The 25,729-nt window shown below is 33.2% G+C and overlaps 1 protein-coding gene and 1 non-coding gene across 3 annotated transcripts in view; one reads left to right on the plus strand and one right to left on the minus strand.

The window, feature by feature from the left end:
* The window catches only part of CNTN5 (contactin 5), a 1,378,465-nt gene that overhangs the window by 78,136 nt on the left and 1,274,600 nt on the right, over positions 1-25,729 (minus strand). For both annotated transcript variants that reach the window (XM_044258257.1, XM_044258256.1), the window contains one exon: positions 8,689-8,847. In XM_044258257.1, coding sequence (XP_044114192.1) covers positions 8,689-8,847 — 159 coding nt within the window. The remainder of the gene's footprint in view (positions 1-8,688; positions 8,848-25,729) is intronic.
* Positions 17,065-17,171, plus strand: LOC122914845. Its single transcript, XR_006385912.1, has one exon. It is a non-coding gene; the product is annotated as a U6 spliceosomal RNA (small nuclear RNA).

Here is a 25,729-nt window from a genome sequence, read left to right on the forward strand (position 1 = left end):
TGATACCAGTATTTTCAGGGATGAACCTCTTCCTTGGTCTCCAAACTCATTTTTCCAATGGCGCATTAGACATTTCTATTTGGATAGGGTTCTCAACCTTAAATTCCACCCCCTGTTTCTAAACTATTCCTTATTGGGTGAATGATAATTGTGTTCTTATGGATGTTATAGCCAAGATCTTGGGGTCATCATGGATCCCTTTCTTTTCCCTCTGTCTCAGTTCAACCCATAAGCAACTATAAAATTGATGATATCAAAATATGATTTCTTTAGGGGCGCCTGGGTGGCTCAGTGGTTTAAGCCTCTGCCTTCGGCTCAGGTCATGATCTCAGGGTCCTGGGATCAAGCCCCGCATCGAACTCTCTGCTCAGCGGGGAGCCTGCTTCTCCCCCTCTCTCTCTGCCTGCCTTCTGCCTGCTTGTGATCTCTGTCTATCAAATAAATAAATAAATAAATATGATTTCTTTACTTTATTTTGCAACAAAATTTCTTAAGAGAGTCCTCTATATTTTCTTTCATTCTCTCCTTTTTTAAAAAATTGAATTAATATACAGTGATATATTAGTTTTAGGTATACAATATAATGATTCAAAAATTTTAGGCATTACTCAGTGCTCATCAAGATAAGTGTATTCTTGATATCCTTTATCTTTTTACTCTTCCCCCAACACAAGTACTTCCCCTCTGGCAACCATCAGTTTATTCTGAGTATTTAAGTGTCTGTTTTTTTAATCTTTTTAATGTTTGTTTTGATTCTTTAATTCCACATACAAGTGAAAGCATATAGTCTTTGTCTTTCTCTGACTAACTTACTTCATTTAGCATTATACTCTCTAGGTCCATCCGTGTTGTAATTAGCAAGATCTCATTCTTTCTTATGGCTTTTTTATTCTATTGTTTATATGTAGCATATCTTCTTTATCCACTCATCTATTAATGGACACTTTGGTTACTTCCTTATCTTGCCTATTATAAATAATGCTGCAATAAATACATGTATCTTTTCAAATTAGTGTTTTATTTTCCTTTGGGTAGATAGCTAGTAGTGGAGTTTCTCATTCATATGGTGTTTCTATTTTTAATTTTTTGAGGAACCTCCATATTGTTTTCCACAGTGACCAATGTATTCCAATGTATTCCTACCAACAGTACACAAAGCTTCATTTTTCTCTACATCATTGTCAACACTTGTTATTGCTTGTTTACTGGATACTAACCATTTTGACAGGTGTGTATCTTCCTGTGGTTTTGATTTGTATTTCCCTGAATGATTAGTGATATTGAACATTTTTCCATGTGACTGTTGACCATCTGTATATCTTCTTTGGAAAAATGCCTATTCAAATCCATTGTCCATTTTATTTATTTGTTTTTTTTAAAGATTTTATTTATTTATTTGACAGACAGAGATCACAAGTAGGCGGACAGGCAGGCAGAGAGAGAGAGAGAGAGAGAGAGAGCAGAAGAAGCAGACTCCTTGATGAGCAGAGAGCCCAATGTGGGGCTCAATCCCAGGACTCTGAGATCATTACCTGAGCTGAAGTCAGTAGCTTTAACCCACTGAGCCGCCATGTACCCCAAGTCCTTTGCACATATTGAAATCAGACTATTTGGGGTTTTTTTGGTGTTGAGTTGTCCTTTATATATTTTGGGTATTGACTCCTTACCAGATAAATCATTTACAAATATCTTCTCCCATTTTGTAGATTTGTATTTTTGTTTTGTAAATGTTTCCTTCACTGTGCAAAAGCTTTTTATTTTGGTGCAATCCCAGTAGTCTAATTTTGCTATTGTTTTCCTTGTCTTTGGAGACAGATGTAGAAAAATGTTGCTGTGGCTGATGTCAAAAGAAATGACTGCTTATGTTTTCTTTTAGGAATTTTATGATTTCAAATCTCACATTTAGGCCTTTAATCTATTTTGAGTTTATTTTTGTATATAGTGTAAGAAAGTAGTGCAGTTTTAACCTTTTGCATATAGCTGCCTCCTTTCTCCAGCACCACTTATTGAAGAGACTGTCTTTTCCCCATCGAATATTTTTGCCTCCTTTGTTGTAGAATAATTGACTTTATTTATTTTTGGGTTCTCTATTATGTTTGATTGTTCTATGTGTCTATTCCTACACCAATATCATGCTGTTTTACTACAGCTTTGCAGTATATATTGGAATCTAGGAATGTGATACCTCCAGCTTTGCTTTTTTTTTTTTTTTTTTTTCCCCTTCAAGATTGCTTTGGCTATCCAGGGTCTTGTTACATACAAATTTTAGTATTATTTGTTCTATTTCTGTGAAAAATGCTACTGATATTTTTGATAGGGATTACCTGAAGTCTGTAGATTGCTTTGGATATATGGACATTTTAACAAAATCTGTTTTTCCGATCCATGAGCAAGAATATCTTTTTATTTGTTTAGGTCATCTTTAATTTCTTTCATCAGTATTTTATAGTTTTCAGTGTATAGGTCTCTCACCTTCTTGGGTATCTTTAATTCTAGGTATTTTATTAATTTTGATTTAACTATAAAGAGAATTATTTTCTTAATTTCTCTTTTTGCTACTTTGTTACCAACACAGAAATTCAACAGTTTCTGTATATTAATTTTATGTCCTGTGACTTCATTGAATTAATTTATGGTTCTAGGTTTGTTTATTTGTTTGTGGAGTCTTCAGTGTTTTCTCTATATAATATCATGTCATCCGCAAATAGTGAGTTTTACTTCTGTCTTACCAATTTGGTTGGCTTTTGTTAATTTTTCTTGTCTGATTGCTGTGGCTAGGAATTCCAGTACTGTAATAAATAAAAGTGGTGGAAGTGGACATCCTTGTCTTGGTTCCTGATCTTAGAGAAAGGCTCCCAGTTTTCATTATTAGGTATGATGTTAGTTATGGGTTTTTCATACATGGGCTTTATTATGTTGAAGTGTGATCTTTCTAAACATGCCTGTTGTGTTTTTATCATGAATGGATGATGTGCTTTGTCAAAATTCTTTTCTGCATCTATTGAGATGATCATGGGATTTTTATTCTTCTCTTGTTAATGTGATATATCCCATTGCTTGATTTGCAAATATTGAACCACCTTACATCCCTGGGATGAAACCCACTTCATTGTGGTGAATGACCTCTTCTGTCTTGAACCCATTCTAGTGAGATCTTAGTTATTATTTTACTAAAGTTACTGTTGTCAAGACAACCAGTGACCTCTACGTTGCTAAGATTGAAGATTAATTCCCAATCCTCATCATACTTCATATATCAGTAACATTTGACACATTAATTATTTCCTCTTCCATGATTAATTTTATTCTTTCCTCTTCCAGGATATAACATTGTCTTGGCTTTCTTTTTTAATTAAATTACTAGTTATCCTCTGTATTCTTTGTATTTTTCCTCTTCTCCAAAGTTTCTTACTATCAAAATGCTCCAAGTTCAATACTCCTCTCTTCTCTTCTTTGCATTCATATTCTTGAGATGACATGCAGTCTTATTGTTTTAAATGAAATTTATATGCCAATAAATTTCCAATTTATATCTTTTTTCTAAGCCTCTCAAACTCCATCATCAAATATCCAGTTGCCTATCTGCTATCCTTAGAGGCCCCATCTCCAGATACAGTTACACTGGGAGTTAGATCTTCAACATAAAAACTTTGGATACAATTTGCACACAATTCAGTCCATATCAAGCAGGTTGCAATTTTATATAGAGTCAGGATAAGTCTTATTAGGAACGCACATTTGAGTGAAGTTTTTAAAAGACATATGGATTTAGTTATGCCAATATCTAGGGGAAACCATGTCAGATAAAAGGAAAACTAGTACAAAGGTATTAGAAATATGTAGGAACATTAGAAGATCACTGAGTCAGGAGAAAAGTGAGCTTTAAGGATAATGATAAAAGATGACTTTGGAGAGAGACTGATAGGACAAAATCATATAGGACTTGGGCTTTCATCCTGAGAGAAATGGAGAGAAGCTACTAGAAGTTTGATATTCTGTCTTAACTTTTAATACATTAGTTCCAACTATGTTGGAAATAGGAAGTAATTAACCCATTAAATGAGGGCATAAGGATGGGGCTCTTATCTGATAGAATTAGTGTCCTTTTAAGAAGAGATACCAGAGGCATTCACTTCCTCTTTCTCTGTCACAAGATGACACAGTGAGAAGGCTCAAACTGCAAGCCAGAAGGAGAGTTCTCACCAGGAATTAAATCCTATTGGCTAGCACCTAGATTTTGGGATCCCCAGCCTCTAGAACTATAAGAATAATTTCTCGGGGCGCCTGGGTGGCTCAGTGGGTTAAAGCCTCTGCCTTCTGCTCAGGTCATGATCCCAGGGTCCTGGGATTGAGCCCCACATCGGGCTCTCTGCTCTGCAGGGAGCCTGTTTCCTTCTCTCTCTCTCTCTCTGCCTGCCTCTCTACCTACTTGTGATCTCTGTCTGTCAAATAAATAAATAAAAAATTAAAAAAAAAAAAAAGAAAACACTGTCTATAAGAATAATTTCTCTTATTTAAGCCACCAAGTTTACAGTATTTTGTAATACAGCCTGAACAGACTAATACACTGCCCCTACCATAATGCTTCTGATTCTCCTTATAATATTTCTTTAATTTTTTTCATTCCCTACCTTCTAAGATACCATATAATTTACTTGTTTATTATGTTCCCTGTTTTTGTTTGTCCTCATCTTTGAGGATATAATATCCACAAGAGTAGGGATTTTTGTTTTGTTTTGTTCACTCATATATCCTAGTGCCTAGAATACTACCTGGAAGGTATTTGACAAATTTATATTGAATGAATGAAAGAGATGTTCAGATTGCCAGGTGTGATAAAAATAAGCACAGCTAATTTCTGTTTTAACCTTAATGGGGTTATTTCAGGCTTTATGTTAGAAAGGAAAATATGAAATCTAAAAAATGTCCTTCCTCCCAACGATATGTATATTTATATCTTCTTAGCAATAACTATAGTTTTAAAATCTTTCTCCCTCACCCTGTAACACCCATCCTTAAATCTAATCCCTCTTTAAATATAAAAATGAAAATATTCATAAATTCTAAATTCCTTGTTACTTGTAAGCACTATAAAACAATTGTAAAAAGTATATGTTGAGGGGTGCCTGGGTAGCTCAGTCCTTAAAGCATCTGCCTTTGGCTCAGGTCATGGTCCCGGGGTCCTGGGATCGAGCCCTGCATCGGGTTCTCTGCTTGGCGGGAAGCCTGCTTCTTCCTCTCCCACTCCCCCTGCCTTTGTTCCCTCTCTCGCCGTCTCTCTCTCTCTGTCAAATAAATAAATAAAATCTTAAAAATAAAAGTTTATGTTGAAGGTATTAATATTTTGGATGAAATAATATGCTATATGAAATACATTAAAAATAAACTTTTAAAAAAATTAGCATTTGATTTCAAATGCAATATTATGGAAATGAAAGATAGTGGAAAATGTATACTAAAATAAGTATTTTTAAAATCTTACAAGTATCTTTTTATAAAGATATTTTTTTCTGGAAGTATGGGGACAAGTTGTTTTCAAATAAAACATTCTTCAGTGAGAACACACTGTGACTAAAAAATAGTAGATGACCGCATATTGATTCAGGGTGGGAAACCTGTTAGAATGCCTTTCCTTGTAGAGGAATTGCATCCTAGAATTTAATTGAACAATTGACTGTAAACTAAAGAAGCCTGTCTTGTTACAAATTTAATCAACCAATCAGTAGAAAATATATCCACAGATAGGAAACATATCCACAGAAAGAATAGTTAAGAAATATGTTTGAATTAAGTAAACAATGACCAATCAATTCTATGATTTTAGGTGATTTTGTTATTCTTAAGCAGACACAATGAAATACTAAGTCAGCTAATAGTATTCAATAATATAAAGAATAAAGTCAAGTCTCCAAATCAAAAGCAATTTGTTTGAACAGCAAAGGGGTCTATAAGTGAAATTATCTATTTTTTATGGCTCTTTTCATGCTTTCTTCCAAATGAATAAATAAGTCACATTCACAGTCATGTGACTTGAGTCCGAGTTTTGAATTGGCAATATTAATAAATTAATTCCAGTTATCATCACATAGAAGGTACAGATGCAACTCATTACTTTATTTGTCAAAAATAAGTTATTCACTATTTTTTGTATTTATGGTGGTATATAAAGGAATTGTAAGTAATTTTTAAATACTAGCTTATGAACTCCATTAACATTATCAGAGTTCAAACCCCAAACCAATTTTTTCTTTCTAATAGATATTTCTGCATTAGAGCTTGCCTCTTTTGAAATTCATTTAGGTGAAGAAAAGCTATGAAAACAAAGGCCCACTGCCCCAAGGGAATTGTGGCTTTAGAGGGACTTCTTTCCTCATCACAGGCATGAAAAAAGTTGTGGTTGAAGTTAGCTAGGAGCTTAAACTATTTAAAACTGTTACTTAAGAGCAGGCAAAAGTTGAGTACTGCTCCTTGGCCTGCTTTCCTACAGGATGGCATGCTAGACTTTGAGGAATAAGCGACCCCATTAGATGCCCTCAAAGACAAATAAAATTAATCATATAAAGAAATATATTTCCCAGAAATCTATATTTCCTTATAAATATAACAAAGCATAGATTTCTTAATAAGTACCTGCTGAACTGAATTTAAAAAGAACTCTCAAAAATGTTCCAGCATTCAAATTAAATTAGAAAAATGAGAATACAACTTTATAGTAGGCACTTCTAAAACAAATAAACCCCCCAAATAACACTGAGTCCAAATGCCTAAGCCATACGCACACACACACACTTTCTCTCTCTTTCATTTTATCTTGTGCCAAAATTCCTACAGTTGACGTGTGTGTGTGTGTGTATACACACACACAAATACATACACATTTATCTTTCTATGTATCAAACAATAAAAGGTAGAAACAAGTGAATCAAGACGTGAGAAATCAAGATATAAGAGTAACGAGAAAACTATGGTTGTAATAGGAGGAAGATTCGATGTTCTGGATTGCCATGCCATGTGTTATGGTAAGAAGGCCAAGAACATGGTAATGGGATGAGTGAGGAACACACATGTATGTACTGCAATGTGCCCACAAGGAAAATGTCCCAAGAATTGTGGGCAGAGTGGCAAAAGTGGGCATAGCTGTAGGCAGGAAAATGGACTTGGTGAGTGTACAACACCAGATATAAAAGTCAATCCATTTCCTGGCTACAAGGCAAGAGGTTTGGGCTGTCACACAAAGGAAAAGATAAAAGCATTGGGGCAGAGGTTGTAAGTATTCTTACATAAGCCTGTTTGTGTGACTTGACATTGTGATCTTTCCAGAATTATCTATTGAACTTAGAGATTCCCCCAATTTCTTGGATCTGCAGAGGAATCACAAGATTAACATGGAGCCAGAAGTGAGGCTAACACCCACAATTAATCATATTACAAATTAATATGTATACACAAATAGGACACTTTAGTGATAATCAAAATAAATTTTATAAATTAATAGGAACCTAATTTTTAAAAAACTAAATTGTATTTTGCATGCAGATGAATATATTTCCTGTTACTCAGATTGTAAAATTTTACACAAAAATAAATTTGTTTAAATTTCATTTATTTAAGCAGCAAAATAGATAATTCCACTTCTATAACATTATGTTTAATGAGGTTCATGATTACTGCACTCAGAAATTTTACTGATTTCATATTTCCCTTCTAAACAAATAAATCAGTTTTATATTTAGATAGAAAATAACATCTCAAATCCTTAGGATAGACAATTGCTTCTGAAGATTACTTTTATAGATATTACATAGTTTTAAATACCAAATGTTAAATAGGTGTCTAATAGCTGTCAAGTAGACATCTTAGAAGTAGACATCAAAATGCTGCATTGCATTGTTTTACATAATATAATGTGTTAAATCTTCTTTTTATAAATTAAACAAATGTATGACTATAAATAGACAGCACAAGGAAGTGGAGTAATGGAAAAATTCTGTACCTGATTATCTTGGTGGTTACTTGAGTCTATGCAATAAAATTTCATAAAATTTTATGGAATGACATACTAAAATTGCATATAAAAACTGGTGAAATCGGAACATAGTCTATAAATCAGTTAATAGCATTATATCAGTGTCAATTTTCTGATTTGATAATTGTACTACTGTTACATAAAATGTTATAATTAGGGAGAGGTGAGGAATAGGTCCACAGGAAATTTTTGTACTATTTTTGCAACTTCCCATTGAGCCTAAAGTTATTTCAATAAACGAACAAATATAAATGATGTGATCTCTTCTTAGGAATTCTTAGGAATTGAGAGAAGAAAGCAAGATAGCTTTTTTTTTTTTTTTTTTTTTGGAGACAGTGTGAGTACATGGTGGTGTGTGAAGTAATGAGAGAGAGAATCTTAGGCAGGCTCCACACCCAGCAGGGAGCCATGGAGGGCTCTATCTCAGACCCTGAGATTATGATCTGAACCTGAAATCAAGAGTGGGACACTTAATTTACTGAGCCACCCAGACACCCAGAAAGAAAAATATCTTTATATAAAAAAGTAAATAGTGGTTAATATTGTAATAAATAACAAAGTTTCCAGAATCCAAAGTGATCCTACTGAGATTGCTAGCAAATATAGCTCATGACATAGGAAGGTGTTCTGGTTGCCTCTGATGTTGCATTAGAGCTTCTTACTTGTTTTTACTGTTTGCCAGCCCAGGGAGAATGGGCTTCGAGCCTGCAGGTTGTAGGAGGAGATTGGGCTGTGGTTGTCAGCCGCTGGGCTCCAGGACAGTGTGGCTGTGTTTTCTGTGATTTCCTCAACAATCACTATCCCTGGTGGGCCTGGGGGACCTATAGGAGAAAGGGTATGGATAAAGTTAAGTACAAGCCATGATGAGGAGCCATAAGAAATTGCATTTCCAATAAAGATCCCATCAAATTATCTTAGTGAAATACATATTTAGTGATGGAAATGGACATTAGAAAGAGATAGGGTGCAAGGCAGTTTCCATGATTTCTGCTGGTAACTTAATTATAGATTTGATTTTTTCCTAAAACTTTGTGCTTGCGGCAACTACAAATTAGCATTATATTTTTCAGGAAAAGAAAAAGAAATAATTAGAAACACACACAAGAATATGAATGTCAATATCAACTATGACTGTTGACATCAACCATAGTTTACAGCAGCAACAATAGAGAGTGATAAACAATGGTATCAGTTACAAAAAAGATCCCATCATTACTAAAAAGCTCTAGGTTATGGGTTTAATTTTTATTTTCAGAAAATCTGCAATGTACAAATACTGTGATGTGACTATCAAGTAGCTTAAACTTTAACAAGGGAAATATGAAGAGCTCTGAAATAATGATAGTTCAGGCCAAGGAAGGGTATATTGTAGAAGTGAGGCATGGAAAAATTTTGTGGGAAGCTAAAAGAAAGTGTGATTTTGATGATGTTGATGATGATGACAATGATGGGTTTTGGTGGGCATGGGAGAGTGATGAATCAGATATTATTTTCCTTATGCTTATGAAAAATTGGTATAGAATAGCAATAATCTATGAGCATGTAGACTCTAGCTTTAAAAAACAACTGTGATCTGATGAAGAAATATACTTTTGTATTATAACCCTTAAAATAGTGATATTTAATAGCAGTCAAAGATATGTACAGTGTTCACATTTTAGAGGCTGGAAAGCATGTCAATATTCTTATTTACATTCTTCTATTCTCTAATATAGACCATTCAGGGTGCAAAGATGCTTTTATTTTCAATGAAAACAAACAAAAAACCCTCTTAAGTATTTTAAGTTGTTTCTGAATTAGTCTACCAGCATCATTCTGGCTTCACTTAACTCCTTAATCCACATTGATACCATTGTCATTCACACCATTTGCATCTTTGCTACAAACTGAAACCAAATTTATAAATTCTTAAATCTGAATGGACTAAGTTAACTACTTTCTCTGGCTCTGGTCCTGGCTTTCTAGTCTAACTTTGCTAAGTCAAATGTGGTGATTGCAAAGTCTCATCATGAGGGGCTGAGCTAGACTGTAAGGAGCTAAGAAATGGTGGAAGGCTGGAGAAATGGAGGCAGTTGGTAAAGACCTCTGGGCCTTTACCAATTTCAACAAAGAAGGAGCAAGGAGATGGAGAAATAATTTTAAAAGCCTCATGAAGCCAATGGCATTTTTAGGAAAGGAGAAGTGAACATTTTTATCAATTGAGCCCATTCAGATTTAGGAATGTTTAAAATTTGGTTTGACTTATCATCAAAGATGCCAATGGTGTGAATGGCCATGGTGTCAAGGTTGACTAGGGAGTCAAGTAAAACCAGAAAGGTGCTGATAGATGAGAATAAAATAAGGAATCAAGGAAAGTGTGATGGGAAGATATAAGAATTGCAACGTGTGACGAGAAAATTGCAGTTTGTGATTTAAGTGTAGGATACTTTTAAGTGATAATTTGTGTTTATTTGGAGTGAAATGGGGAATATGATTACTAAAGTTGACAAGGTCAAGGACTTATGGAAGAATATGTTTAATTTGTCATCAGTATGAATGTTTAAAGCATTAAAACAGTGGCTAAGGATGAGGTGAAATAAATAAACGAGATCCAGGAGCTGAAGATGTCTGAGTTGTTAGACTGTGGTGACACAAATATAAAGAGTAACTGTAATGGCAATAACCTAAGTAATGATGAGAATATTAACCATAATAATATTACTAATAGCATATCCTCACTTTATTGTATTAAGGCCCTGTATTTAGTATTTTGCAAACAATAAGTTGTTCATTTATTTCTATGTTGCTGTGAGGTTCATCTCCCTTTTTCATAGAGGATATAAAGGAATCTCAGAGATTGGTTAGTCAATAAATAATAAATAAGTTAATAATCTTATTATATGTTAGGTGTTACAGTAGGCAGTAGGGTGTCAGAGAATCCATTTTTCTGAGGAAACATTTCTTGCCCAAGTAATTCTGCTAGTGAATGGAACAGCTAAGATTTGAATTTGAATCTGGTTGTGAAGTCTGATTTGCCCAAAGAAGCAAGGAGTAAACAAATCCTTCCTCCTTTCATTGTTAAGCTAGAAAGTAGTTTTAATTGAAGGAATGAAAGGGAGAAAATTGCGTGTTAAGGAAAGACACGTTTGAATTATGTGGTAGAGATAAAGATGACATTTGAATAAAGCATTTAGGACGTTGTGGCAGTCGTGGCAGTCTGTGTGTAGGTGGACACTATCACTATTTCCTCCCTGTACATGCAGGCCATTCCCTCCTTGAAAAGTAGAACCTGTTCTTTCATTTCCTTGAATCTGTACTGGCCTGTCACAAGCTGTCCCAAAAGACAATGGTAAAAGTGACACTGCATGACTTTTGAGGGGACATCAAAAGAAGTTTTGCAGTTTTATCCCAGGTTTTTTGAATGCTTATGTGGAAATGCTTATGCTTAGAAATCTAATTAAACAGAAGCCACCATCTGTAAGAAAGCCCAAGCTATTCATTTGGAGAAGCTTGTGGAGAAAGCTAGATCCAACTTGTTCCTAGCTATCACAGGCATCCCAGCCTAGGCACCAGATATGTGAGTGATGGCACCTTCAAGTAACTCTAGCTTCAGCCACCAAGGGACTCATGTACATGGGAGATCCCAATTAACCTGACTGTGCCTGTCATCTGCTAAAATCCTGAGGGCAAATAAGAGATGGATGTTTTAAGCCACTAAGTTTTGGAGCAGCAACAGATAACTGGAACAAGCTTCAAAATAGTTTGATTTGAAAGTTTGTTCATAGAGAATTTTTTTAAGGGGAATCTTTAAAATCTTATGAAAAAAAGACTTAAAATTCTACTAATGTATTCAAATAAGAATAGTTACTAACATAATTCATTTATTTTTAAAATTTATTTATTTTTATTAACATATAATGTATTACTTGTTTCAGGGGTACAGGTCTGTGAATCCTCAGTCTTACACAATTCACAGCACTCACCATAGCACATACCCTCCCCAATGTCCATAACCTAGCCACCCTATTCCTCCCCTTGCCCCAGCTCCCTGGTCCCATATTGTTTCATTTTTTCCCTCCCTTCCCTCCAAGAACCCCTGCCCTGCCTTTCAAATTTCTCATATCAGAGAGATCATATGATAATCATCCTTTTCTGATTAACTTACTTTGCTTATTAAGCTCTTCTATATTGTTCCATTTATTCTGTTCCATTCCATCTCTTCTATTTATTTACTTATTCAAAAAGCATTTACAACCACTTATGTGTGAGACATGATAGGAAATGCAGTGGAAAATAACTATTTGTTAACTTAAAATAATTTGCCTTTCTGAGTATTAGTATTCTAGAAAATGTAAAATTAGTTTTCTTAAAGAAAGACATATTTCTTTTAACAATGGGTAATACTCTAAATTTTTTTTAAAACTTCAGCTACAATCTGAGGGGTTTGAGGTGGCGAGGGGGTGGGAGGTTGGGGTACCAGGTGGTGGGTATTATAGAGGGCACGGCTTGCATGGAGCACTGGGTGTGGTGAAAAAATAATGAATAATGTTTTTCTGAAAATAAATAAATTGGAAAAAAAATTCAGCTAGAACAAAAAATAATTTACAACATAATTAATGAATATCCAAGTATTCTTCTCTATATGTGGTTGTTGTTTCAGGTAGAGTCCTTAGAAAAATAATCAGTGAGAGTGAACAAAATTTGTGTATCCTGGACACTGTCTGTGGTGTACAATTATTTATAATTACAAAGTACTATAAATAAGTAATTTTCCAATAATCATGTAATGTTTAAATCATAAAATTTTATGATAAAATATGAGGCAGCCATTAAACTGACTAATATTTAGGATTATTTACCATGTGGAAAATGTTCACAATATAAAAAGTTATATATATATAAATATATATAATATATATAAATATTCTAATATAAAAATCAGAATGAAAATTGTATGTAAACATGTATGTATAGTTACTTCCCAAATACATAAAGGAAAAGACCAGAAAGAAATGCATCGACGTATACATGGGATTGTTATTGCTTGGAAGTAATGTAGATGACTTAAGGTTTATTCTTTACTTGTTTGGCTTCCAATTCTGGACCATAAACATCTAAAAATATTTTTAAAGTTATTATTTTAAAGAAAGCCTCCATATTTTATGTATCTACTGTTGTAAGTATATTCTATTTAACAAACATTTACTGGAGGCCCATTACGCATAAAGTAAAGTGCTGAGTGCTGTGAGTAAGTGGGGGAAATGATTTATAGGAGAACAAGATGGGGTTCCAGTTCTAGTTATATTAAAATCTTGTGGCAGAAACAGATTGTTCACAAAAAACAAATGCCATGTAATGACAATGTTATGTTCAAGTGCTTGGAATATATTTTCCATCTTATTATAGCTCTTGTTAAATTGACTATAATTATTTTTCTATAATTTCCACTTGTCTGGATATTCAACATAGCAATTGGCATATATTAGGCACTAAATAAGTATTTGTAGAAGGAGAGATGAAAGAAAGAAGGGATAAGAAGGAAAAAAGAGGGTAAGAAAGGACAGAGGAGTTGTTTTGAATTTGGGGTATTGTGTAACAATTAACAAGTAAAAGGATGTTTTAAAATAAAGTAATTATCATATAAGACAAAGTTCCAATACAGTAACTTCTTTTTTTAAATTAAAATACATCTGAAAAAATATATGTTTAAAAGATTCTTCAGTCAAGTTGAGTAAGATGGCAAAAAAAATTGACAGACTAGCTCCATGAATGAAGCAAACAAATGATTTCATATGATTTTATAAATTATTAAACCCTGTGGACAGATAATTTTTCTACATCCTTATAAATCCAAAGTTTTTATGAATATATTCTTGTAAAAATATTCTGAAAAATTAATGATGTGATTTACCTAAAACATTAAATATAATTTTCAACCATAATAAAAGTGAAATGAGATTTATGGCTATTATACTGGTATTGGCTTATCAATGCTCATTTATTTATACATTTTTAGACATTGTATACTGAATGGTGGCTATAATTATGTTCCTGTCTATAATTAGGAGTGAATTACATTAATATTATATTAATACAAACAATTTTTTTGTTCTTAAAGCCTGTTAATGATGGTCATATTTTTGCCATTTTTTGCTTTTTTTTTAAATAAGGGAGTAAATTCTCTCTTTAAAGGTTATAGCTAATTACATTACACATCTTTGAAAATAGATTAATAAGAGATAAATATCTCACGGATGACAAATGTGTGATAGTACCTAATATCTGAATATTATACAGTTGCCTCTCATTTAGCAAAAACTATATTAATAACTTTATACTTAGCTGTAATGATTCATTATCAGATAGGAAGGAATCTGGAAAGGTCTCCGCCTCACCCCACAACAGTGCTATTAGATAGAGTCGCTAAAATAAATACTTTATTTGAAAATAGATAATTTAGAAGAATAGATATAGTCTCTTCATTTCTTCTTGGGAGGACTGCTGAGCAAATGACAAAGCACAAAGGCCCCTGGCAGAAGCCATGCTCTCATGAATTTAATTTACTCTCAATTAAGGGCCCTTAGGATTGCTATTAGATTGTTATCAGATCAACTCATTTTGTTGACCTAATGTTCAGTTAGAAAATTTTCTTCTCTTGAGAAGACACTGACTTTTAAAGCTGAAAAGCAAATAAAATATATGTCTCCTTATAACCTCTAAAGCTGTTATTTTTAGGCTGGGGACATGAAGCAAGGATATAAGACTTCATTTGATAGTTAAGCGATGTTACAGAACCTTGGGATTTTTAAATTAACAGCAGTCATCTAGTTCAACCATGCTATTTTTCAGATGAGGAAGGAGTAATTGAAACAGGAAAACTCAAAAAAAAAAAAAAAAAAGACCAAAAGAGTCCTTTGCTTTGGGGTGAAAAGTGTTGAAACAGGGTTTGGCTTTCATTTAACAGCCAACCAAGTGATATTTCCTGTTCAAAGCAAATTATAACAAACTAATATGGTAATAAATTGGAAATTGTGTACTGACTTCTTGCGAAATCATTACCCATTTTCCTTGTAGACAAGAACTTGTGGAGCCAACCAGTTCTTCTCATGTGATTGTCCAACATTTCTTGAAGAAAAATTCTTTAAAAATCCTCCTAATTACTGTAGCTGACTCCTCATGCCAACTTTTCTGGCCCTTTCCCACCTAAATAGCATCATTTTCCCTGCCTGAATCTGACATCTACTGATTCAACAAAAATCCCTCTTGTTACATGTTTTTGTTATTTTTTGTTCGTTTGTTGCTGTTTTTTTTTTTTTTTAACATTTTATATAGATTCATATTGCTTTCACTTTATTTGATTTTTGGGACTTTCATGTAATTTTTTTTCATACAGAAATTCTAAGCGAAAAATTTAACTCATTGGGATTTAAAACATTAAATAGGTCTTTGCCTTACATTGTTTAAAACTAAAATAAAAAAATTGATACCAAATATACAATGGTGTCTTAAACTGGTTCATTTTTAATCCCATAAATATTGATTGGGACAAATGCCTCTTACTTCTCAACACATGTAGGACTATACTGCAGAAAAATACAATTATTCATGGAAACAAGGTCCTGTACATGCCTTTGTAACCAAGTAAGGATGAGATTTAGCTACTGTCTAAAAGAATATATTAATACAGAGAAATAAACTCAATAAATCAGGCCACAAAGAATAAATTAAAAAATTTTAGAAAGATTTATTTATTTATTTTGGTGGGGAGGGGTATAGGGAAAGGCTTTCAAGCAGACTCCCCACTGAGCACAGAAGCTGACACAGGCTTGATCTCAGGACCCTGAGATCATGACCTGAACCAAAATCAAGAGTCAGACAATTAACTGACTGAGCCACCCAGGTGCCCCTGGGATTTTTTAAATTTTTATCATATAGTTTAAATACATGTAATGAACCATTCAGTACAAAGGACCATTTTGGATAGACCCAATTTAAAAGCCCATATATAAGTAACAACAAAACTTTTCATTAAAAAGTAACAACAAATACTTTTCACAAAACAATTTTCCATTAGTTTAATCCTCTTAATAAAATGAGTTTAGAATATACCTCAACATAACAAAGCCCATAAATAAAAAAAATCCACAGCTAACACCATACTCAATGGTGAAAAACTGAAAGATTTAGCTTTAAGATTAGGAAAAAGATAAGGAAGTCCAATCTTAACACTTTTATTCAACATTATATTGGAAGTCCTAGCCATAGCAATCAGACAACAAAAAGAAATAAAATACATTCATGTTACGAAGAAGTTAAACTGTCACTATTTGTAGATGACATAATACTATTCATAAAACTCTGAAGACTTCACCAAAAAACTATTAGAAGTAATAAATGAATTCAGCAAAGTAGGAAGATACATAATTATACCCAGAAATCTGTTGACTTTCTATATACTAATCATGAAGTAGCAGAAAGACAAAATAAGAAAGCAATCTCATTTACATTGTAAACAAAAGAATAAAATACCTAAGAATAAAGTTAGTAAAGAAGATGAATGAATGATCTATACTCTGAAAACTATAATACACTGATGAAAGAAACTGAAGACAACAAAGACAAATGGAAAGATATACCATGCTCAGGGATTGAAAGAATTGTTAAAATGTACAAATGACTCAAAGCAATCTACATATTTGATGTAACATCTATCAAAATACCAATAGCATTTTTCACAGAACTAAAACAAATAATACTAAAATTTGTATAAAACCCCCAAAGACCCAAAATAACAAAAGCAATCTTGAGAAAGAAGAACAAACCTGGAAGTATCACATTCTCAGACTTTGATATGCTACAATGCTATAGTAATCAAAACATTATGGTATTGGCACAAAAACAAATACACAGATCAATGGAAGAGAGTAGGGAGTCCGGAAACAAAACCATGTCAGTGTAGCCTATTAATGTATAACAAGAATATACAATGGAGAAAAGATAGTCTTTTTAACACATGGTACTGGGAAAACTGGACAACTACATGCAAACTGATTAAACTGCTATTCCCTTTGGCAACATATATACTAAAGTTGGAATGTTCGAGAGAAGATTAGTATGGCCCCTGTACAAGTCATTTATGCAAATTCTTGAAGTGTTTTATTAAAATAAAGAATGAAACTGAGCAACTTTCTTACACTGTATGCAAAAATAACCACAAAATGAATTAAAGACCTCAATGTGAGACCTGAAACCATAAAGCTCCTAGAAAGTAAGTAACATAGGAAGGAATTTCTTTGACATCAACCTTAACAACATTTCCAAATATATCTCCCAAGGCAAAGAAGACAAAAACAGACACCAAAATAAAAAACTTACACAATTCAACACTTAATAAATAATAATCTGATTAAAAATGGGCAGAGGCCCCAATAGACATTTTTCCAAATAAGACATACAAATGGCCAACAGACTCATGAAAAGATGTTTGACATCACTAACATTAGGGAAATGTAAATAAAAATAGAAATCACCTTACATCTGTCAGAATGGCTAAAATAAAAAAGATAAGGAAAAAAGTGTTGGTGAGGATGTGGAGAGACAGAAACCCTCTTGCAGTTAATGGGAATGCAAATTGGTGCAGCCACTTTGGAAAAAAGTAGGGAGATTCTTCAAAAAATTAAAAATAGAAATACTATATGATCCAATAATTCCAGTACTGGGTATTTACTCAAAGAAAAAGATAACACTAATTCAAAAAGGTATATGCACCATTGTGTTTTTTGCAGCATCGTTTATAACAGCCAAGATATGGTAGCAACCCAAGTGTTTGCCAATAGATGAATAGATAAAAAATACGTGATACAAACACACACACACACACACATACACACTCACACACACACACAGGAATATTACTCAACCATAAGAAAAGATGAGATTTTGCCATTTGCTACAGCATGGTTGGGCCTAAAAAGTATTATTGTGAGTGAAATAAGTCAGACAAGGAAGTCAAGTACCATATGATTTCACTTATAGGAGGAATATAAAAACAAAAACAAATGAATAAAGAAACAAGAAGCAGAATCAGACCTATAAATACCGAGAACTGATGGTTGAAGGAGAAGGTGGGGCCATGGGAAAAATGGGTAAAGGGGAGTGGGAGATAGAGACTTTCAGTTATGGAATGAAAAAGAAATAGGAAAAAGAGTTATAGTACACGGAATGTAATCAATGATGTTGTAATAGCATCGTGTGATGACAGATGTAGCTATACTTCTGGTGACCACAGCATAACATATAAACTTGTTGAATCAATCTGTTGTACACCTGTAACTAATATAATATTGTGTTTCAACTGAACTCAGATAAAAAATAACAAAAATATAAATTTGAAAAAGTAATAGTCAATAATGTGAATAGATTTTTTGTAGCACATTACATAGTCATATTTATTAATAATTGGTTTTTAAGATTTTCATTTTTAGAATAGAATTATGAAGACTTATGGCATGACTGATTTAGAGAGCATGATTTTATTGATATTATTTTCTTATACAAGAAGTGTCCTGACATGCTCTTGATGTAATGGGATGGCAACATCTGACCTCATATAGTATTGCATCTAATTTTCTTTATTTTTTCCTCAGATACTTCTTTATTATCATGTTTTTCATGACAACTTGAGAGTGTTCTTAGATTTCTTTAATATTTACTAACCCAATTTAAGTGACCCTTTCTTACTGATCTTAATCCTATGAGAATAACCAATTCTATTTTTAGTGGGATGGATAAGGATGGAAATGAATGATAAACAGTTCTAATTATTTTTTTAAAACAATTTTGTTCTCAATTAATTGGTAAAGCTCACCATTTATTCTATCATTCTCATAATTACTATTATTGTTATCATTATTATCTGTCATCTATGTAATGGGTCCCTCAGTGTGAAATTTTCGTCTCTCCTAATTTTAACCACTTAACACCTATTTAGTCTTCAAATTTTAAATATCTGCTCAAGTTTTACTTTTTTATTCAATAGTTACTAAATTTCAATTTCATTTTGTATAAAATGCCTAGGAAATTTTTATGTGCCCTGTATTTCAAGAAAAAATAATCGAAAGAAAAGATATTTGGATAAAGAGTCTGAAAAATCTAATTCCAGTCCTGAGTGCTTATGTAAAAACTCTGTATAAGTTTCTGAAACTTGGGCAAATTTCTGAACCTCACTAAACCTAAATTTCCTTACATTTTATAAAAGGGATGATAATAACAATGTTATCATTATTTTCAGGATTACATAGGGCAATGTAATAAAAAATTATTTTGTAAATAGTTATATACTAGCAGTAGTTGGACCTCTCAATAGCTTGGTAACTTTGACAATGTCATATGATCTCACTATGCTTCATTTTTTACCAATAAAAATCAAAACTTATGCACCACCTTTGGTTATACCAAAATATAAAGGATAGATATGAAAATAATTTGAAAAAAATGTACTCTTTTTAGCAAATTCAACAAGCAATATCTTCTGGAGAACTTATAATGTAAAATGGGAAAAATGCTAAAATGCCTATTTATCAAGTTGAAGGCTTTATGCTTAATGTTATGTACCTTCTCTCTAATCTTTAAGGCAAATCAGGTATTTTTTAAAAAAAGGCAAATCAGATATTAACACTCCCTTTCCACAAATGAGAAGACTGAGTCTCAGAGAGTTCAGGTGACTCATTCAAGGTTACACAACACCCCAGTGATAGACCTGGGGTTCAATTCTGATTCTTAATTTCATACTTATCAGAGATTTAACTCTGTCCTATTTATTAGTACTCAACATTACTTCACATAATTTAGTACAGACATAGAAAATGTAAATTTCAGAGCATTAAAAATAATTATGAGCAGGAAGCACTTTTTTATTGATTGAAAATGAATTTGGAGGTAGAAACATATGAAAGAATGAAAGAAATGAAGTGGACTTTGTGGCTCATTCCCTAATATTCACTCCACCTGTCACAATGTGGTGTAGGGAATTAGCCCCCATTCTATGGGTGACCCTGATTAGTTTATGCTTATTTGGGCAATTTCACCTGCTCCTGTCATGACTGGTTCAGGAAGTTAAGTCTAAGCCAGTCAGATCATGATAATCTTCTTATGTTGGATGCTGGTTCATGATCTAGACAGGCAAAATTAAATGAAGGTATGGACACTTGTAGAGATATGCTAGTTCTTTTGCCTGTTGTATGGCAACAGAAAAGCACTTAGCCTATACCATTCTTGGCAGTCAGCCTATGACTACCATGAGCTTTAGGGTAAGGCCAACATTGTAGACAAGAGTGGAGAGATGGAATCAACCTGGGTCTTTGGAAAAAACAAACAAACAAACAAACAAAACAAACAAACACTTGAGCGCTGGATTAATCAATTTAAAAATCTGCTTCAGTCCTCTCGTGAGAACCAATAAACTTCCTTACTGTTTCAGCCAATTTGAGTTGGTTTTTATATTACTTGCAACTGTAAGCATTCTAAGAGACAAAGGATAACTGAAACTCCCTTGGCTTAGGAAGGATTAACACTGGAACAATTCCTTACCTACACAAAGATTGGTTACATTAGCAAAAGTAACCTGAAAAGAGGATCTTCAACATATCTAATTATCAGATATACCTCTTGGAGTTGGAAAAAAACAAGTGAACTGGGAAAACTGACAGAACAGCAGGCCAAATAGAAGCAAATAGCCAGATAGGTAAACACGTTATGCAATGTTATTATTAAAGTGATTTAAAAATTTGCCTGTAGGGTAATGGAATGAATACTTTTGGTTAGAGACTTGGAACATATTAAAGTTGTACTGTTTTAGTCAATGTATTCCTATGACAATAAAGTTCAACAAAGTATGGAAAATCAGGGGCACCTGGGTGGCTCAATTAGTTAAATAGTTGCCTTTGGGTCAAGTCTTGATCTCAAAGTCCTGGGATTGAGCCTGACATTGGGCTTCCCGCTCAGTGGAGAGTCTGCTTCTTACTCTCCCTCGGGTTCCCCAGTACTTGTTCACATGCTCTCTTTCTCTCAAATAAATAAATAAGATCTTTAAAAAAAAAAAAGAAAGAAAAATCAAAGAATTTTAGAGCAAAATTGAAAAACCTCATTTTATAAACCCATAATTAAATACTCTGTGTGTTTTTCACTGCTACATTGACTTAAAAAAAAAAAAAAGAAAAAAAAAAAGGAGAAGGCTGAAAGATTTAGAGATGTTACCATGTGAAGACAAAACCAAAAAGCTAAACTTGACAGCTTTGAAACATGAAGGCTGACTGGGTACCATAAGACCCAGTTCTCATACAGCCCTTGTCATTTTCCAACCAAAATGACTTAGGAATATACTTCATATCTCTAGGTCACAGAAAATTCTTTAGATAATGAGGCTGGAAGGATTTTTTTTTTTTCTTTCTTCCTTTTTTTTTTTTTTTTTTAGTGAAGATTCCAAGAAGGCGGTTCCTCTCTCTGGGCTGGTACTTAAGATGGAACAGATGACTTTATTATTATTTGGTGGTAAAAGATAAGTAAACAAATATGCTAAAAGACTGGAAAATTCAAGGTATTTTTGAAGAGAGCGAAAGCAGTTTAAGTTTGATCAGAGTATCAAAAGTCTATAAAAATGGGAAAAAGGAGGTTGGTGGAAGACCTTGAATACCAGGACAATGAGTTTGAACTTTGTTCTGTAAATAAGGAGGGCTAGTAAATGTTTTTAAATGGGAGATGGACCAACACATTAGATATTATAGAGGAAGGGTCAAGGGTGGGAGTGAAACATTATTCCAGAATTTCATGCTTGGATAAATTGCAAGAATAATGTTAGAATAAAGAGAAAATCTGGAGGAAGATCTCAAAAGTTTTTCTATCAAGTCAAAGCAATTAATTTCAATTGAAATAAATTATGACAACAACACTGAACTACAGAGGTAGGAAGATGCTAGTTTTGAGCCTGAAAACAGTCAAAAAGATCAGGAATAGTTGTGTGATAGGGAATCAATTACAGTCAAACATCAGTATAGCTAACAATATTGAAAACTTATGTGAAATGAAAGACATGGAACTCAGTCAACATTGTTCAATTAAATTCTTTATGTCCCATATTTGTTCATAACCAAAAACAGAGGTGACTGAGTTTAAAAGTTGGTATGATGAGTAGTATCAAGGAAGTTATGCCCATTTATTGAGTAGGTAGATTTTAGGTAAGAATTGAATTAAGTGTAATTGGTGACCATACAAGTTAATTGGAGTCCATGTGAAATTCAGAGGAAGAGTCAATAAATATGGTGATGCACCTATTGCAGTAAATTAAAGCTGCTGCCAGAGAGTTCATATCCCAACAAACAGATCAAACTATACATAGCGAAGCTTTCAGGACATGGGTTGGGCCCCTACAGTTGTGAATAAGGCAAGATAATTAGGTGCTGGGCTGTCTGCTGGCTGATGTTTCAACGGATAGTTCAAAAATTTGTCTCATGGACATAAAATCTTTAATGGACACAGAAGCCTTTTCTTTAGCACTTTTATTTAGTTTCTTTCCCATACACTCTGTGTAGCCAGAAGCCAGCATGTAAGTCCTCCTTTGCTATGTGCATTTAATTTTTAATATTTCAATCAACATTTCTTGTGAAAATGTGTGTATGTTGCAAAAAATAGGTGAAATCATGAAAAAAATGCTAAGGTATTTATTATAGAGATGGGAGTGCCAAGCTTCAAAGAACTGTTTTGTGATTACCATTATAGGAAACTTCTGGAAACCTGAGCCCACCATGTTATTCCCATATAGTTTTTTCTCATATTTCACAGTGTCATGTCATATGACATGGCAACATATTTAATATTAAATGCCTATGATTATTGTTTATTCAATTACTACTTCATACACTGTCTCTCCTTCTTTATATATCTGATTTTTAAAATGTAATTATTCACTTTGGGAAAAAGAATTAGTCATTTATTCTTACATTTAATAATTTGCTTAACAATATTGAGGAAATATCCCACTGTGTGTCATACCCTGGGGATCAGGATTACTTTCTAGGGAGGAAAAGAAGGCCAATGAACAAATGAATGAGATAGTTTCAGATAGTAATAAATGCTATGAAGGAAATAAAATAGGGTGAAGATAAGATGGAGGTGAGATAGGAAACATTAGATAAGAAGCTGAAAAATAAATAAGAAGCCAGCCAGCCACATACAAATTATGGGTACGTTTTTGAGGCAGAGACCATCAGTGGCAACATTCCTAAGTGTTGATGAGTTAAGCAGAATTGTGGAACAGAACGGATTCAGGTGTGGTGGAAGCAAAGTCAAGAAAGAAGATAGAGGAGGGTGATAATGTGGGAAAGGTCTGTAGGTGCCAGATAACAGACGGATTTGAGGGCAATGGTGATGAATTTAGATTTTATCTAAGTGTGATAAGAAGTCACTCTGGATACCACAAGAGAAAAGTCCAAGGAAAGAAGCCACTGAAAACCAGAGAGCAAAAGTGGAAAGGAATCTCTCAGAGGCTATAGGAATATAGTGGAGAAAATCTATTTAAATACTTGAAAATGTTAGTGATCAGCATTAATGCTAAAACTGCAACACCTTTGTAATAACATATTGGTAACAAATGTAAATTGCAATGATTCAGTAAATCACTTTTCCAATGTTGTCTTATTGTACTGGTGTTGCTTAGTTGAAGTTGTCAGTGTAGTTTCAATAACAGTGGTAGTCTCTGAGAATGTTTTGCGTACCAGTTTCTTGAAATCTTATTGAGAGTGTGGTGATTTTTCTACTTATGTTGTAAGGAAAACAAAGCAAACAAAACAAAATGACACTATCCTTCCCCTACACCAGTCTTATAAAATTGGAATTTCATGAAATTTATCCTGGTAGGTATAATTTGTGAATGTGTGTTTGTCATTGGAAGTCTGCCTCCTTTGTGTTAAATGAGGCTAAGTGATTGGTTTAGACCACTGAGTTGTGAGCTAAAATGACCTGTGCCACTTTTGGTTGAAGCATTTAATTGCCAGTGTGAGACTCTCCATATCACCTGTTTAAGATGTTTAAAGAACTCTGTGCTTCTTTTTAGAAAAACACAAACACTTCTCAGTCAATTATCACATCAATCAGGTGAAAGGTACATTAGCCGACAATTGCAGGTAGTAAAGCATGCATAAACATTTAATGTAGTTTTACATGCGTTGAAGTTGTGTACACTGTATATATTCCAATAGAAAAATAATACTGTCCATCCAACGAAGGTGATCTTTCTGAAATGGAAAATAGATATTTGAGAGTCTATTGTACAAGTTGCAAGAACAAATAAAAACAATCATCTTTTTTATTAAAAACTTCAAGCAACCCAGATGCTATCCTGAAATTAATTTATTAAACTAAATTAAATAAATTCTAAGAAAAAATGAATTAAAGAAATCCTACAGGAATTCTACAAGGGGTGCTAAAATATGCAAAGTGCCATGTTCTGCAAAGCTTTATATAAATCCAATATTGGGTTTATTGTGTATGACTTATTAAAATTCTGCAATGCAAATTAAGATAAAAAATAAAGCATGGACTTTTAAATCTGTTCACTGTCACTATTCACTTATGAATAATTTATAGATATCTTTGTGGCTTATGTTCCCAAATATACCATGAAGTGAATTTGGAATTATTATTCCCAATGACACATAATGGAGAAAGAATAGTCTTAGGGGTATCTTGATGACTGCTGCTTTATACTCGGACGATTTTTGGCTACACAGCTGTTAGAAGACATATACCATTACGCAATGTACCATTAAGAGTTTGGCACAGACTGAAAGATGACTGCTGTCAAATGGTGACAATGAACTTGGTACAATCCTGATACCACCATCTAACTCATTTGGAGAAATGGAGACAGTGGGCTCTTGCAGAGCACTTAAATAGAGCAGTACTGGAGGCTGGATAATTTGTAGCAGATGTTTCATATAATGGATGGATTACAGGGAGAGTGCCTGTAATACATACTACCTCATCCAGTGGGATATGATCGATGCTGCTTATTAGCTTGACTTAACATTCTGTGAGCTGAGATTGTGAGACAAATATGTGAACTTTGATTTACTGATACATACAGATCAAGTGATAAAATGTCTTTGAAACAGTGGTAAGGTATTTCAAATGAAGTTTACTAATAACTGCTCTATTTCTTGAGTTGCCACAAAAGAAATAATTATATGAACCAATAACTTACTGAACAAAACATATAATTCAAAGAAACTTGTTTTATGCCACAGTTTTCTGTGATGAATGAATACTTAAATTAGCCTAATCAGAATGCTGACAAATGAGAAAGCTAATGCATTGGTATAGATGATTAACTTATGTGGTTTAAAAAAAAATTTCCATTGCTTAAAATTTTGTACTTCTGACTGGAATATTTTAAAATCCAAGACATAATTTTAGGGGAACCTAAAAATCATTCATACCATTTTGTTTCACTTTTTAAGAATCTTAAGTATTTATTTTACAAATATTTCCAAATGCTTTAGTCTCCTTGGTGGTTTATAAAAGCTTTGTATCCTTTATTTTAATTCTTGCATTGTTTCATTATCAACTAAACTGAAGGTATGCAAAATTCTATGTAAACATTCATAGAATAAATATATTTTAAAAATATTGAGTACTGTGATTTAAATCGATTTTATAATATGTACTTGGTGC

The sequence above is a fragment of the Neovison vison genome, chromosome 7 (assembly GCF_020171115.1).
Source record: "Neovison vison isolate M4711 chromosome 7, ASM_NN_V1, whole genome shotgun sequence".
Classification (NCBI taxonomy): Eukaryota; Metazoa; Chordata; class Mammalia; order Carnivora; family Mustelidae; genus Neogale; species Neogale vison.